The sequence below is a fragment of the Aptenodytes patagonicus genome, chromosome 1 (genome assembly GCF_965638725.1).
Source record: "Aptenodytes patagonicus chromosome 1, bAptPat1.pri.cur, whole genome shotgun sequence".
In the NCBI taxonomy this organism is placed as follows: Eukaryota; Metazoa; Chordata; class Aves; order Sphenisciformes; family Spheniscidae; genus Aptenodytes; species Aptenodytes patagonicus.
In genome coordinates, this window is record NC_134949.1 from 37,064,687 (window position 1) to 37,081,146 (window position 16,460).

Below are 16,460 nucleotides of genomic sequence, written 5' to 3' on the forward strand. Positions count from 1 at the left end.
AGCATACAATGAATGTATTTTGAAATAAAAATAACTTTTGGTGTTTTTTATCTTTTGAGCAAGTATCTTATCTTTTGGTTAAGTATGCATATTTGTGATTTCCACTGTACTTAACACTTTGAAAGACAGGGTGGTGGTGTTATACATAGGTAAGACATCATCATCATGGCAAAAAACTTACTTTTTAGTTTACTGTATTTCTAAAAAGTTATAGGAGAACTTTAGTTCTAATTTTTGGCATTTATGAAGTGTCTTACATTCCCGAACTTCAGTTTCTGGAAGAGGTCTCAAAAATACTTTGAAGTGTGTATCTGAAAATGTATTTGGACTGATACCTGATCCCAATCTGTTTTTCAGGTCGTTGAACAGGGTATGTTTGTAAAGCACTGCAAAGTAGAAGTATATCTCACAGAATTAAAGCTTTGTGAAAATGGAAATATGAACAATGTTGTCACACGAAGATTTAGTAAAGCCGATACAATAGGTATGCACAACTATTCTTTTAAAATATATGCTTGTTACTTGTTTAAATAGTACTTGGTAGCAAGTTCTGAGTGAATACGTCTCTAGGTAAAATGATAGATATGTATTGTAACCAATAAAAAGGGTGGGGCTAGTCTTGTTTGGGTCAAAATTAAAAGTTAAACTCTTAGGAATAGTTAGGATTTTTAATACAATTTAAAAAAAAGGTGCATTTTATTATCTAGGCATCTGTATTAACTCTAGAGGTTTGCACTTTCAGGAAGTGAACAGTGTGATGTTTTTCATTATCTTTATTGGATTCCATAGTACTTTTTCTTGGCTTTTGGTGTGTAAGAAATATATTTTTTCATGTGTTTCCATTCATGTCTTTCATTAGCCAACACTTTTTAGTCATACATATAAAGAGAAGAGTATATTACAAAGCACAAGAATGAACTGAATTTATAAATTAATGGCTAAAGGTGGCCTACAAAGGCAGTATTCTTTGGATTGTGAAGTGGCAGGCCAGGCACAATCTTTTACAGCAACTGAGTCCTGTATTGAATCTTTAACTTGTCTTTATTTGTAGTTATTTTGCCTGCTCTTTGAGCATGGTGTCATCGTTTGAAACCATATTTTGATAACATTTTTCTCTGAAAATAACAGTCAGAACACATGCAAAGATATTGCTGATCATATAAACTCAATTTTTGGTGTATTTGTGCATGTGTATCTGAGATAAAGAGCCTTTCAATCAGCTGTATTTGTGCAGTTAGTATTTTACTTTATGCCCTTGGCACTTTATGCCTGGTCATTACTCTTTGTTTACATTCTTTGACAACAATGTAGTTTTTTGCTACCCTTTAATTCTTTGCAGATTGCTTTCTTTAAAAGCAGAATCATTTTACTTCGCTAAATTTAATCTTTAAGTTAAACAAGTAATCATCTGCTTGTATTAGAATAAAAACTTAAAAATTATCAAATTTGTCCTTGAAACAAGGCTTCAGTGTTGTATGTTAATTGGCCTTTTTGAGATCTGGTTTCACCTGGGGAGATGTGCTTCATTATTTTCTAAGCAAATCCAGAAACTTAGAAAACACAATTTAACATTATTCTTCCCTGAGGACCAAATACAAGCTATTTTACGGCTATACTGAATTTAATTGTATCATTGGAATTATAGGTAATAGATGAATTTCTGATATTTACTTTCTGTAATTAGAAGCAGGGCATTTTGGAATTACTTACTTGGAGGTGTATTCATTTTTTCTTAGCAGAGAGAGAATTACAATTATGAGAAGATTGTCATAAAGGATAATGAGAATCAGTCAGGCTCACTGGCAACCCCTTTCCAGACACTGGCCTTACTTGCTTTCCCGAGATGTGGATGACATGCTCTTGGAAGCCTTAAAAACATGCCCTTTCTGAAGCTGAAGCTTCTTACACAGAGTACCAAGCAGGGCCACCCTAGCCAGGACATCCAAAAGAGTTTGTATCTTAGAAGAAGTGCTAGAAAAGTTAAAACCATCTTTAAGAGTGAAAAAATTACTGATCCCTGAGGTTTTTCTCGTATCATCCATTAATAAGATGGTGATTACTTTTTTCCCTGTCCTTACCTTAAGTATATTTAAGGTAGTTCTGAAATTCATCAAATATATAGCAGAGATGCTCATTATATTATCAATAAATAATATGCAAGAGGAATCTCACAGAATCTTGATTATTTTTCACCCTTCCTCGTGTATGCCAGTAAGGGATGCATTTTCATTATGATTGCAGAAGACCTGTAGTACAAAAGAGTCAATATCAGCCCCACTGAAGTGAGTGGACATTAAGGTACTATGGTCTTTTCAAGAAATTTTAATTTTTCTATGCACCATCATTGATTATATTATTTACTGCCTTCAAAAGATCAGTACAAGACCTTCCTTAATTCACATGAACAGAGAAAGTTTTGGAGCACCTTAAATACTCTAAGCACAATATAATATTCATCTACCAGTCTTCAAATCTGTGTTATTCCTGGAATACCTTTGCTTTTCCACTCAAATAGAAACTAAGCTAAGCTGTATGTCAGTAAGTTAGTACAAGGTAGGAAAAAATAATTATAAAGGGCAGACCTAATAATGACAGTCATTTTCTTGGGGTGGTACTTGACATATCTAATGTGTTCCTTTGGCCCTTCATGGGAATCTCCTACAATTGAGGACTCTCGCCTTGGAGGCAGAGCATATTAACTTTGAGACTGATTGATGACTATCTCTTTTGCAGGGGGTGGGGGTGGGTTTTTAACTCAAAAAAGAAGATGAGCTAGACAACAGATGTAGTTCAGGCAGCATTTCAGTCTAGTTATTGTTGCTGATCCTAGAGAGCATCAGGGCTTCTGAGTGAAAATGAGTTAATGATCAATTCAGGAGTCTTAATCATATGAAAGTATGATAAAACTAAGTCATCAGCTAATGCGTAGGCCTTTCCTACCTTTATTCAAGAGTTTTACAAACCACAAAATGACAGAAAGACTGTCTGTAGCCTCTGTTATGGATGAATAGGAGTCAGGTTGTATCTGCAATGCCATAAAACAATTCCAAAACTGAGCTGATAAACTTTGTAGAAGATTACAACAGTGGCTCTGCATCTAATGGGCTTTTGGACTTTTTCTAGTAAATTATCTTGGCAAATGGCTTTGATTCATCTTTCCCTTTAATTTGCTGCAGAATACAAGAATGTAAAACTTGCCACCCTTGAGGACAATTTATTCTGGGATCTGTGACTAGCCTTTCCCTTCTTTAGGAAGCTGGGATTACTGTTTCATAGTGCAGGTTAACATTTTACTACAGTTTCCTTTAGCCAGTATTTGTGATAGCACTAGCCTTTAGGAGCCAGGGTGTACTTGTATTAGGACCCACTGAACTTCTCCAGCATCTCATCAAGAATTCCACGTAGTCTTGCAAAATAGTACTAAAATCATACAGCTGTTTTTTTGGAGGAGCTGTCTGATTTTAAAAGATATAGAATATATCCTGTATGGAATCCATAACCTTTAACTCTCAAATTGAACTATCTCAAAGTGTGGCTATATAGCTGATGGAGTGAGAGGCATCTTTAAAGGGCAGTTCTTCCTGTCTCTTTTAGACATCATCCTAGTACTAATCATCTCATACATGGATGTGTATAACACTACTAGAGGAGAACCCCGTACACAATATGCCTCAGACCATACCTGTTTGAATGTAATGTTTTCATTTATACTGAACAGGCACTTTCACTTTAGATCATAAGCCAGCACTTCAGTGATACTTGCTGGGGGGCGAGGGAAAGAATTATAAAGCGTGCATTGGTTACATTCATGGAAGTATGTAAAAGAACCTTAGTTTCACAGTCTCAAAATTAGCATAATAGTCAAGTGGAACATGCTCTTCCCAGAGTCTTGGACATAATGTGTAGTCATCTGGTAGGATTGATGCTTCCAGTCTCGTAACAGTTCTGTCAGTGAAGCTGGAATATGTTAAAAATTAACATACTAAAAGTTAACTTAGTACTTGCAAAGAATATGAGCTGCAATGCTCAAATAATTAATTGTCATGGTATTAATAAGATAATGAAAAACTATCTTTTGTAAATTCTTCTTTTAATGAGTCATTGATATATCTATTTTTTTTGAGGATTGTTGCTGACTAGATTCATTCTTACATTCAAATATAGTTATTTGAAATCATTGGTTGAGAATTGATTCAGACAGTACATGACTTTTTTTTTTTAAAAGTCAACAAATCAAGTAACAGCCTGTTGCCTTGTTTATAGCGCCTACCTTGCCTACATATCACCTCTATTACAGAAACAGATGATCCAGTCTAACACTTGCTTTCATACTAAAATGTGTGTTAACTAGTATAGAAGGAAATTGTATTCAGTTGCCTACAATATCCTCAAACATTATATTGGCCAGTTGTCATGCATTTCACAAGCCAATGGCTGGATTTTTACAAGGTACTTTTAAGCTTTAGGTCTCATTTTGACTTTTCATATTTGATTTAACATAGTGGAAGAGAAAATAATAATCTTAAGTAAAAGGGAGCGAGGGGAATGCTAGAGGAGCTGACACACTGCTGTTTTATCCTGAGACTTCGGGGGAATGTCTCTCAAAGAGCTTACAGTGCCCATGTTTATAATTGTGTTTTCAGTGATCATCAGGAATAAACTGTACATTTCTTGACTCCTGTTTTGTTTTCTGTATTAACTGCTATGAGACTTGGCTGCTGTGGGGCTTTATGAGTGTACTAATTAAAAAAAAAAACCAAAAACAAGTGAGGTTGCTATGGTATAGCACTGTACCTATTAGTTCAAATTAAAGAACTCTTTAATAAACTCTACTTTTGCATAAGGAGGATGAATTTAATTATGAACTTCTTAAATTTCAGTTGTAGACAATAGTTACACTACCTTAAAATTACGTAACACTGATTATATTTCTGTCAGGTAGAGGAGGAGCTGGTAGACCTTTTTATGTTAAATCTTTCAGGGACGTAAAATCTTTCATCATCCTTTTAAAATAAATTTATGCACTTCAGTTTTACAGAGTAGTCTTTAATTTCTGCGAGTGTGTAAATTAAAATTTATGCATATATGTAGTGGTTAGTGCTAATTGCACTGGGATATGGGTAGTAGAAGCATGAAAACCAAAAAGGGTTTGATTTAGGGAAAGGAACAGAATGACTTGCACTCCCTGCACCTGGTTTTGCTGCCAGTCTTGCTTCTAATCATTTCCTACCCACCCACACTTTTGTGTTACCACACTGAGAAATTAGTAGATGGGTACCTAGGTACCTCCTGTCATCTGTTAGTTATCAACTTGTCTTTATTTGATCTGCTTTGCTAAGAGATTCAGGAGGGAATAAAATAGTCCTCTGACTGTTTCCACTTTAAAGGCAAGCGAACTAGCAACTTCCAGCTTGTCCTACAACATGATGTAGTTGCATGGCTATTTCTACAGTTTCATTCATATTTTGAATATAAGAAAAGAGTAGGTGATTCTGATGCTTTGTTCGGCCTTATACTGTTTGTGTAGTGAAATGCTAAACTTGTGTTCTCTCCCTTTCAAAACAGATACAATTGAAAAAGAGATAAGAAAAATCTTCAATATTCCAGGTGAAAAAGAGACCAGATTGTGGAACAAATACATGAGTAATACTTTTGAACCTTTGAATAAACCAGACAGTACCATACAGGATGCTGGTTTATACCAGGGACAGGTACAGTGTAATATTATTTCTTTTTTTAATACGTTTATTTTTTTGCTCATGAAAATGTAGCTGTACCCAATGAATTTTCCTTCTTTTTAAACGAAAATTGCCTCCTAATAGATTGTGTTAGGGATAGGGGATTTTATAAACAAGTCCATAAAAATAAAAGTAGTCTTTGACTGTATTTTCAGGATTAAAGATGAGTTTAACTCTCCTGGTGAATTAAAAGTAAATGAACGTAATGTTGCTAACTTGAATTTTGTAAAACCTGAAATAAAAAAATATTCCTAGGATCTGGGATATGTTCCTATAATGAAACCCAAAATTTGAAGAACCTTTTAGGTACTCTAAAAGAATAATGTCTTCCACTCAAATTCCACTGTCCAGATTTCAGAAAGAAATTAAGAAAAAATGAAAATATTTCAGATAAGAACTATAGAGGCAAAAGAGCTTGAAAACCTGCTTTAGCGTGAGACTATATCATCACTTCAAAATCCCTTTATGGGAGGATTTCTTACAAGAGAATTTTTTTACCTTTCCAGATGAATATAAAGAACAAATATCAGATGTTAAAGCTACACAAATACAAATGTGAACTGATTGAACAATTTCATCATTAGAATAACTTTTCAGATTATTACATTGATTCTTTAGTCTTCAAATAGTTGGATGTTTTTTCAACAGCTGTAGTTCATGCTGTCATGCTACAAATATGAATGGATGAAACTTTATGGCAGTAATTGTAGGCAAGATTATATTAAAGTATTTCCTTTTGCCTTGAAATACTTGACTCTAACTTACTTACCAGCAGTATTTATGCTGTGCTTCAGATTTCTTTTATGGCATGGAAGGTAAGTAATCAGTGCACCAAAATAACAGCTTGAACTATTGTGCCCTTTAGCTTCATGCTGCACGCACTTAAACCCTCACACAGGTAATTTTAACAATGCAGAAGTCCTGCTGGAAGAGCCCACATCTCCCATAAAAGATTTGCGTCAAAGATGTAACTTGCAAATTGCCTCTGTCCCAGTGAAACATTAACTATGAAGCAAGCATGTTCTAATGTAGCCATAAAAAGATCTCTAGGTGACATCTGTACTTTCAGCAAAACAAATATTGTTCAAAACTGAGTTTAACCATGGTTTCTGAAAATGCTAAATGTCATAGTGGACCATGTGTGTTTGGTCAGTTGCACTTGCTGACACACAAGGTTGTTATTTTTCTTGCTGAGCCTCCTAATCTAATAATAGTTATTCTGACTATTACAGTCTGTCTAACCTAATAGTTATTTTTTAGTGTGTAATTCTAATCTATGTATGTGATTGAGTAAATTAATGTTTTGAATTTATTAGTTGGTTTCTGAAGTGAACCTTTAGGGGTTCCATTGAACTTTTAAGTCTAAGTCTTCCTTTTATTTAGTAGTCTCTGTGAGCCAATGGAAGGAAATATGGCAGAACATGTCTTACAGCATTGATGACCAAAGATAGCAGGCTACTCTTTTCCAGATAGAAAGCTGGTCATGATAGAAAGCTAGTTTTCAATGTCATGTCTTAGCGTATTCAGACTGAAAATGTGACTACGTTTTCAAGTGGCAGCATGACTTATGTATAAGGTTTTGAGCATAAGTACATATGTGAATGTATGTCACTGTGTAGACACATACTGCCATAGCATGGCAGTTAATTATCATCCTGAAACATCAGTGTACAGTTACGCAGAATTAGTTGCATTGGAAATTAAGAGCTAGATTCAGTTTAAATATTGGAGTCTAGTTGCCATTTCAAATGGTCTGGCTATCCCAGCTGTCAGTCCAGAAAGGCATGAGCTTTTTGTAGATCCTGTGTCATATCTGCCAGCCTAGGGCAGATATCTCAAATACCCAAAGGCGTTTCAAATGGCACTTGATGCCTGTGTTTAGGACTGAGTGTTCTGTACTCCCTTTTGTACCAATGACAACTTGAACGAAATTAATTTCATTAGCCGACTGTCCCATTGGAAAATGAATATTAGATGAATGCTTTTGCAAAAAAATTAAAGGAGTAACCAAACAGGTATGATTTTAAGGCTATCAAGGCAGAAAATAGTTTGGTTTGTTGGTGGTTTTTTTTTTTTTCCTACCGATCTGTGTTGTGTGTGAGGCAAAATTCCTTCAGGAATATCCCTTCTTTAACAGGGCTGTTGTATAGACATGTGATTTCTATAGATTCATGGATGCTGCTTAGACATTACAGGTCGTCTTCTGACCTCTTTGAGAGGTAAGGTCTCACCATTTTATCCATGGATTGTTGAGGCACAGAAATACTAAGTGGCTTGCCCAAAGTTGCACAAATTAAGATGTGAGGAGAAAACAGTGAACAGAGCAAGAGGAAGGTGCAGTGTAATTGAATGGAATATTCTTGAACCTCAGGGAATAGTAACTTAAACATCAGTCTTTTCCATCTCAATCACATGTCAGCAAATCCATTAAAAAGATTGGAACAGAAAGCAGTCTAGTGATATTTTTATTTCAGTTTTCTTATTACGCTTTTTGTGGTAGGTACTGGTGATAGAACAGAAGAATGAGGATGGAACATGGCCAAGAGGTCCTTCAACTCCTAAGTAAGTTGTGAATTTTAAGTCATGTTATTCACTATAACTTAACTATTTTCACGTTACTTTGCTTTAAAAAAAAAAAAAACCTGTTTTTTAAAGTGGCATTTTATTTTGAAAATTGGCCTTCAGATGTTTTAGCTGAAAATATACCGAATAGTGTATTTGTTGTAAGTGCTGCACGTTGTAGAACATGACATAATAATGGTGAATTCCTGCATATACATTGCTTAATTTTGTTGATTTCAGCCAGTGATATACGTTATGCTGCTTAAAAATAGGAAAAAAAACCAAAAAACCATAGTAGAAAACTGTGAAACTTCGCTTATTTTATTTAGATTTCTGTTTCAAAGCATAGCGTATCTGTTAGGTGAACATAGATACATGTGTTTTATCAGTATTTTTCTTATATTTAAATGTTTTCATGGATAGCTTGTCCTTTTGTCTCCAGAGCACAATATTTACACATAAACATTATTTAAATTGCAGTCTACATTACCAGCATGTTGCTTTTATTCTGTGTTGGGCTGTCACCAATTAAGAGAGTACGATGTTTTTTCTTTTCTGTTCTTCCTGCTGCCATTATCAACAGCATCTTGATAATGGCAATTGAGTGGAAAGACTTGAGTGTGGTTTTTCTCATTTAGATGGATAAACTTTTTTTAATATTGCTTCCAGAATCTAAATCAGTTTCTGTCGGTTTTGAAGAACAGTTGGAACTAGTTAATAGTAAACTAATGTGATCTCAGCCTTGCAAATAGTTAACTGTGTTTTTTCCCTTTGTTGGCTGGTTCTTGAGCATATCTTTCATAAAAAGCTCTTTTAAGTTCCTTTTATTCGTTTTGATATTCTGCATTCAGGTAATTGAGGTTCATTGTTGTTTTAAAACATTTTCGTAGTATCATTGCTTATCATTTGAAGGACAGAGATTCTTTATCTGTAGTGTTTTATCTCAAGCACTTTTATTGGGATCACTAGCTTCTATTAAGTTGCTTAATGAAGTCTGAGTTCAATTTAAGCTTAGTATGAACAGTACAGTCTTGCTTAGCAAGATGTTACGACACAAAGAATTGAGAATGTAGAGTAGCAGAAAGAATGGGATGCAAAATACTTGAAGTTTAATCTCTGACCTCAAAAAGCATCTAGTAGAAATGTAACTTCTGAGTCAAATTTTCGATATAGATTTTGAAGGTTAAAAGAATTTAGTTAACTCAGTGTCGTGGATTCTTTTGGAAGTTTTGGTAGAAGATATTCTTGGTGATGGTACCTGCTTTTATTCTGCCAAATTTCCATTCCACTTTTTGGAGGGCATTCAGGAGCAGTATATAAATTAAAGAATATCTCCTGGAAAATGTTTGATCTGGGGACGAGTAAAATGGTAATTGAGAATACTGGTGTCAGAGGAGGCTATAAGTAAACCAGCAAATGAGGATGAATAGTTTTAGTGTGAAGCTGGGGTATGTTTTTGAGGTTTGGCAGCTATCAGAAAGATTGATTTAAATTTGGTATTCAAATGCATTGTGATTGTGGAAGGTTTGCAAAATTCAGTGGATTCCAATGGAAACTATCAACAAGCAGTAATGGGGACAGGTTTTTACATCTGTTTAAAACTTTATGAAACATCTAATAAAAGTTTAAAGGGGTAGAAAAATTAAACACTTGCTTTTGAGTCTTCTGTGTGAGATGCATTAGGAGTATGTTTGTCGTCAGAAATAGTATACATCCAGATACCTTCCTACAGTCCTGTCGTTGATGACGCACTGGTCTCACACTGGTTTCTACTGAGACTACCTCTTTGTAGTGCTTGTTTTAGAAGAGTACAAATTGTAAACACAAATTCTGAGGACAGGGAATAAAATGCCATATTTAGAAAGGTCAAAATGTAGAATATTGGAAAGTGTGAAAGACTTAAAAAGCTTGAAAAGGGCAGGATCATTTCAGAACATCAGCTAAGCTTTTCACAGAATCACAGAATAGTTGAGGTTGGAAGGCACCTCTGGAGATTGGCTAGTCCAATCCCCTGCTCAAAGAAGGGTCACCTAGAGCAGGTTGCTTGGGACTGTGTCCAGCCAGGTTTTGGGCATCTCCAAGGACGGAGGCTCCACAGACTCCCTGGAAAACCTATTCCAGTGTTTGATAACCCCCACTGTAAAACAAAATTTCTTATATTTAAATGGAATTGCCTGTGCTTCAGTTTGTGCCCATTGCCTCTTCTCCTTTCAGTGGGCACCACTGAGAAGACGCTGGCTCAGTTTTCTTTACTCTCCCCCATCGGGTATTTCCACACGTTGATAAGGTCGCTCTGGAGCCTTCTCCAGGCTGAACAGTCCCAGCTCTCTCAGCCTCTCCACGTAGGCCAGATGCTGCAGTCCCTTGATCATCGTTGTGGCCCCTCACTGGACTTGCTCCAGTATATCCCTGTCTCTCTGGCACTGGGGAGCCCAGAAGCAAACCCAGCACTTCAGGGTTCGCTCCTCCCTTGACCTGCTGGCAATACTCTTCTCAATGCAGCCCACAAGGTTGTTGGCCCAACATGACCCGTTGCTGGCTCATGTTCAGCTTTTTGTCCAGCGGGACCCCAGGTGCTTCTCTGCCAAGCTGCTTTCCATCTGGTCACCTGCCCCCTCCCACCCCTCCAGTGTGTACTGGTGCCTGGGCTTATTCCTCCCCAGGTGCAGGCCTTTGCATTTCCTTTGATTGAACTTCATGAGGTTCCTGTTTGCCCATTTCTCCAGCCTGCTGAGGTCCCTCTGAATGGCAGCACAACCTATGTTGTGACAGTTGAAAATGAGAGATAGTAAGGTGTTCTGCACTTTTTCCGTGCCTCTTTCTTTTTAGCGGAAGCATAACAGCAATCCTTGTAGTGACTGCTACTTTTGGCAATCTTTCTTTCTTCCTACTGCAGGTGATGAACACTGGCAGTTTTTAATGAGAAACATGTTAAAGGTGTGAGCATCTTTTTCTACTGTAAGAAAAGAACATACTTACTTTGAAAGTGGCCAAATTGGGACCTCAGCTCAGTATAGGAAGGAATACTTTGGAAAATGATAATTCTTTTTCTCTTAAAAGTATAATGAATCAGTACAAGTGAAAAGATCAATTATCATCATAATTGTCTCTTCTTCTGAAGAAACTAGGAAGAAATTATTTCAAGTTTGAGATCCTTTTTATATAGGAGCAGAGACCCTGCTGTGCAACTTAGAATTTCAGCTCTATGTCCAAGCTTGTCAGTGTTTGGATTTCTTTTATGTGTACTGTTCTACTTCTGAATTTACTTAATTTTGAAAGTAATTGCAACATCCACTGTAAAATCCCCACTGAAGTTTAATGATATCTGCTATTGTCTTATATTTTAATGCTACTTAAAAGGTTTGTAGGTTGTTTTTTTTTGTCTGGGAGTATCTGAATGTGGTGTATGTTCTTAAAATGTGCACAGGGTCAGTCAGGCTTAGGAATAGCTGGATTTTTGGCTCTCTGAGAGGTTCTGTTTATATCTACTGTTTATATCAGCTACTGGGATGTTTGTTGCTCAGGAAGCTTGGCTACTGTGAAACTTTTCTAGGAAGCTCATAGTGACTTCTCCTGGAATGTCTTTACTGTCATCTGCTCCCAAAATAGATATTACTCCGCATTAATGGGCAGTTCTGCAGAAAATTTTGTTATACTAACTTTTCTGTGAATAAATATCTCCTCAGCGTCATACACGTGACAAACTCATCCAAACATGGTGATCCCCGTTGCTTGGTAGCTTAGTTGCTGCTGATCCCAGTCCTTGAATGAAGACTTGTGATCTGTGTGCAGACAACTTTTTTCATATCTGTATCCTCCTGTGGGAGATTATTCCACAGGCAGAAAAACAGCCAACCAACCAACCCTATTTGAATGGTTTATTATCATCAAGAGGATGTTTTAAACGAAGAGAGAAAAAAAACCCAAACAAACGAAGGTTGTAGTTCAAATAACTTAAGCAACTGTACTACAAAATGAGATTACTTGTGTTCAGGTAAAATTGTACAACAGTTAATACCTTTCATCCAGTCTGTGATTATAAAACTTGAGACAAGGAGAAGGAAGGAGCTTAAGTTTTGAAGTTCCACGAATTACTGAATGAATAGCCAAGACAAGGTTTCTATTAGTTTTCTGTTAAGAAGTTGTTACCTGTTTATGTGCAAATATAAAAGCAAGTTAGAGAAACATACAAAGAAGCTATTAACTAGAAACTTCCTTCCTTCTAATTTTAGAAAAGTATTGTTTGTTGTTTTCTTAGAAAACTTAATAAGTATTAAATCTATTGATCAATCGTATTCTTCAAAAATGCTTCTTATATGGTAAAAAACTAAGACGACTTAATTAATCTATCAATATACATTTGTGTGTATAATGAAAATAACAGATTTAATTCTGATCCCTTCACTGTGGAATAAATCATCCTAATCAAATAGCTGGCTATTTTGCATAATTTACAGATGGTCTGCTATTAACTTTAACAATTTTTGCATGTAAAAGGGAATGCATTAATATTTTTTTTACCATACAAAAATTTGAGACTGTAATAGTGAATGTTTTCTTACAATATTTGTCACATGGTAAGTTTTTTCATAATTTTTTTTTCTGGTTCAAAACTGTATGCCTTTTTGTCTTGGAAAAACACTAAAGGCTCTTACTTGATTCTTTTTTGTTTCTGAGCTGGATCCCATAATGTTTTTAAGAGGAAAAAAAAATTTGAATAAAAGATGCTTAGCTATTCTTTTTGAAAAAATTTAATGATTGTGTATCCAAGTGTTATAGGAAAAAATATCCATGAGTCTTCAAAAGAAAAACTGTGTTTGTCTACTGAAATGAAAAGTATCATCTTTAACCAAGAGATTTAAAAGCTGTTTTTTTTCCCTGAAGCAGTTGATGTGCAGACAGGTGTGCCTTTCTACTGACTTTGCTGTAAGAAAGACAATTGTGGAGAATAGAGCTAACTGGGGACTTATTCTGATGTCTTACACTGTAAAAGCAAGAGCTGTCAGAGCTTGTCTGCCCGTCAAGAGCTGGACTGCTGTTTGCTGATGCATAATAACTTGTTAGACTGTGGTAACCATGTGTCTGAGCCCCTGTGGGTAAACATCAAACATTGGTAATGTACAACAGACATTTTCAAGTTAGTTTAACAAACATGTTCATTAATATCAGTTAATGCAGGGTTGAGAAACTCTTAATAAATGCATGCCCTGAACATTAGAATTTGTTTTGATTGCTGAATGTTAAAATATCAACCTTTCATGCACACCCCCCAAAGAAGTATGATTAGCTGAACTAGTTAGTTTTTATAAGAAGAGAATAACCTAAACTGAAGTAGGTTAAACATACTAAAGCTTGCTTTAAAATACGAAATTGTATGTTAGCCTGATTATAACCACACCTTCACAGAATTGGAGTCCTTGAGGATAGAAGGACCTCTTGAGATAATCTCATCCAGTCCCACTATTCAAAGCAGGGGCAGCTGGAGCAGGTTGCCCAGGACAATGTCCAGGCACATTTTGAATATCTCCAAGGATGACAGCCACTCTGGTCAACCTGTTCCAGGTTTTGACCACCCTCACTGTAAAAAAAGTGACAGTTTATCACCTTTTTTTTTTGTGAACATCATCCTATGTTCAGATGGAATTTCATTTATTTCAATTTATACCCATGGCCTTTTGTCCTTTCAGTAGGCACCACCGAGAAGGGTCTTGCTCCATCTCCTTCATTCCCTCCCATTGGGTATTTATACACATTGATAAGGTCACTCTGGAGCCTTCTCTTCTCCAGGCTGAACAGTCCCAGCTCTCTCAGCCTCTCCAGTATATCCCTGTCTCTCTGGTAATGGGGAGCCCAGAAGTGAACTTGGCACTCCAGGGGTGCCAGTGCTGAGTGGAGGGGAAGGATCACCTCCCTTGACCTGCTGGCAATGCTTTTCCCAAAGCAGCCCACAAGGTTGTTGGCCCAACATGACCCGTTGCTGGCTCATGTTCAGCTTTTTGTCCAGCAGGACCCCAGGTGCTTCTCTGCCAAGCTGCTTTCCATCTGGTCACCTGCCCCCTCCCACCCCTCCAGTGTGTACTGGTGCCTGGGTTTATTCCTCCCCAGGTGCAGGCCTTTGCATTTCCTTTGATTGAACTTCATGAGGTTCCTGTTTGCCCATTTCTCCAGCCTGCTGAGGTCCCTCTGAATGGCAGCACCCCCATCTGGTGTATCAGTCCCTCCTTCCAGATTTGTGTCCTCTCTAATCTTGCTGAGAGTGCACTCTGCCCCGATGTTCTGGTCATTAATAAAGATGTTAGAGAGTATAGGACCTAGTATTGACCCCTGGAGTATACCACTAGCGACTGGCCTCCAACTGGACTTTGTGCCACTGGTCAAAATCATCTGGGCCCAACCATTCAGCTGGTTTTCAGTCCATTTCACTGTACACCTATGTAACCCATGCTTCATCTGCTTGTCTATGAGGCTGTTACAGGAGACAGTGTCAAAAGGCTTACTGATGTTGAGATAAACAACATCCATTGCTCCCCCTTCATCTGCCAAGCTAGTAATTTCATCATAGGTGGCTATCAGGCTGGTTAAGCAACATTTCCATTTCATATATCCATGCTGACTAGTCCTTGTCACCTTCTTGTCCTTCATATGTCTGGAAGTGGTTTCCAGGATTAGTAGCTCCATCACCTTCTGTGGGATTGAGGTGAGGCGGACTAGCCTGTAGTTTTCCAGATCTGATCTCTTGCCCTCTTGAAGATATGAGTGCCATTTGCTCTCTTCCCATCTTGAGGAGCCTCTCCCAATAGCCAGGACCTTTCAAAAATAAACGAGTGCCATCACAGTAGAATCAACCAGCTCCCTTAGCAGTTGGTGCATCCTATCAGGCCCCGTGGTCTTATTTATCTCCAGTGTGTTTAGGTGCCCCCTAACCTGATTGTCCTCCACTGAGGGCAAGTCAGCCTTGCTCCAAATTTTGGTTTCGGGGCGTGGGATTCCTGAAAACTGGTCTTAACTGGTAAATACTGACACAAAGAAGACATTGAGTATCTCAGACTTTTCCATGTCCTTTTGTCACCAGGGCCCCTGCCCCATTTAGCAGTGGCCCATGTTTTCCCTAGTCTTCCTTTTGCTGTTTGTGTACTTGTAGAATCTTTCTTGTTGCCCTTCACATCACTTGCCAGATTTAACACCAGGTAGGCTTTGGCTTTCCTGACCTCATCCCTGCATAATTGCACAGTATTTCTATGTTCCTCCTGGGTTATCTGCCCCTGCTTTCACTCAGACGCTTTCTCTTCATGTCTGAGTTGAGTCAGGAGCTCCTTGTTCATCCATGCAGGCTTCCTGCTGCCTTTGCTTGATATTCTACTTGTCAGAATGGACCATTCTTGAGCTCAGAGGAGATGGTCCTTGAATATCAACCAGCTCTCTTGGGCCCTTCTTCTCTCCAGGGCTGTATCCCATGGGACTCTTCCAAGCAGATCCCTGAAAAGGCTAAAGTCTGCTCTCTGGAAGTCCAGGGTTGTGTTACTGCTTTCTGTGCTGCTCTCTCGGGATCCTGAATTTCACCAGCTTATTATGGTCATTGCAGCCAACACCCCAACCTTCACATCCCCAACTAGTTCCTCCTTGTTTGTAAGTACCTGATCCAGCCAAGTACCTCTCCTTGTTGACCTCTCAACCACCTGTGTCAGGAAGTTGTCATCAATGCACTTCAGAACCTTCCTGGATAGCTTGTGCCCTGCTGTGTTGTCCCGCCAGCAGGTATCACAGTGGTTAAAGTCCCCTGTAAGGACTAGGGCCTGTGAATGTTAGGTTTCTTCCAGTTGTCCAAAGAAGCCTTGTCTGCTTTTTTTTTTTTTATCCTGATCCAGGCAATCTATAGCAGATGCCCACAGATTATTGGAGGAAAAGAGTTGTTCTGGTTGCAGTTGTTTTTGCTGATGTCCATATTTATGTCTCTGCTGTGGATCACTATCAGAGTTAAAGTATAGAGCAGTTTAACCATAGGGTTAATGAAGTGTGTAGGGAAGTCAGTATCTAATGTGAGTTACCGTCTATTTTGGCATAGGACTACAGTAAAGTTTGTTTTCTAACCTGTCTTTTGCTGGACTGTTAAAATGCTAAACTATAATAAATAATTTCGTGGGTTTTGTTTGTTAGATCATA

General features: G+C 37.5%; 1 protein-coding gene across 5 annotated transcripts in view; it reads left to right on the forward strand.

Annotated features, from left to right (window-relative positions):
• The window catches only part of USP15 (ubiquitin specific peptidase 15), a 71,462-nt gene that overhangs the window by 24,044 nt on the left and 30,958 nt on the right, over window positions 1–16,460 (forward strand). For all 5 annotated transcript variants that reach the window (XM_076331970.1, XM_076331977.1, XM_076332005.1 and 2 more), the window contains 3 exons: window positions 358–484; window positions 5,566–5,711; window positions 8,239–8,300. In XM_076331970.1, coding sequence (XP_076188085.1) covers window positions 358–484; window positions 5,566–5,711; window positions 8,239–8,300 — 335 coding nt within the window. The remainder of the gene's footprint in view (window positions 1–357; window positions 485–5,565; window positions 5,712–8,238; window positions 8,301–16,460) is intronic.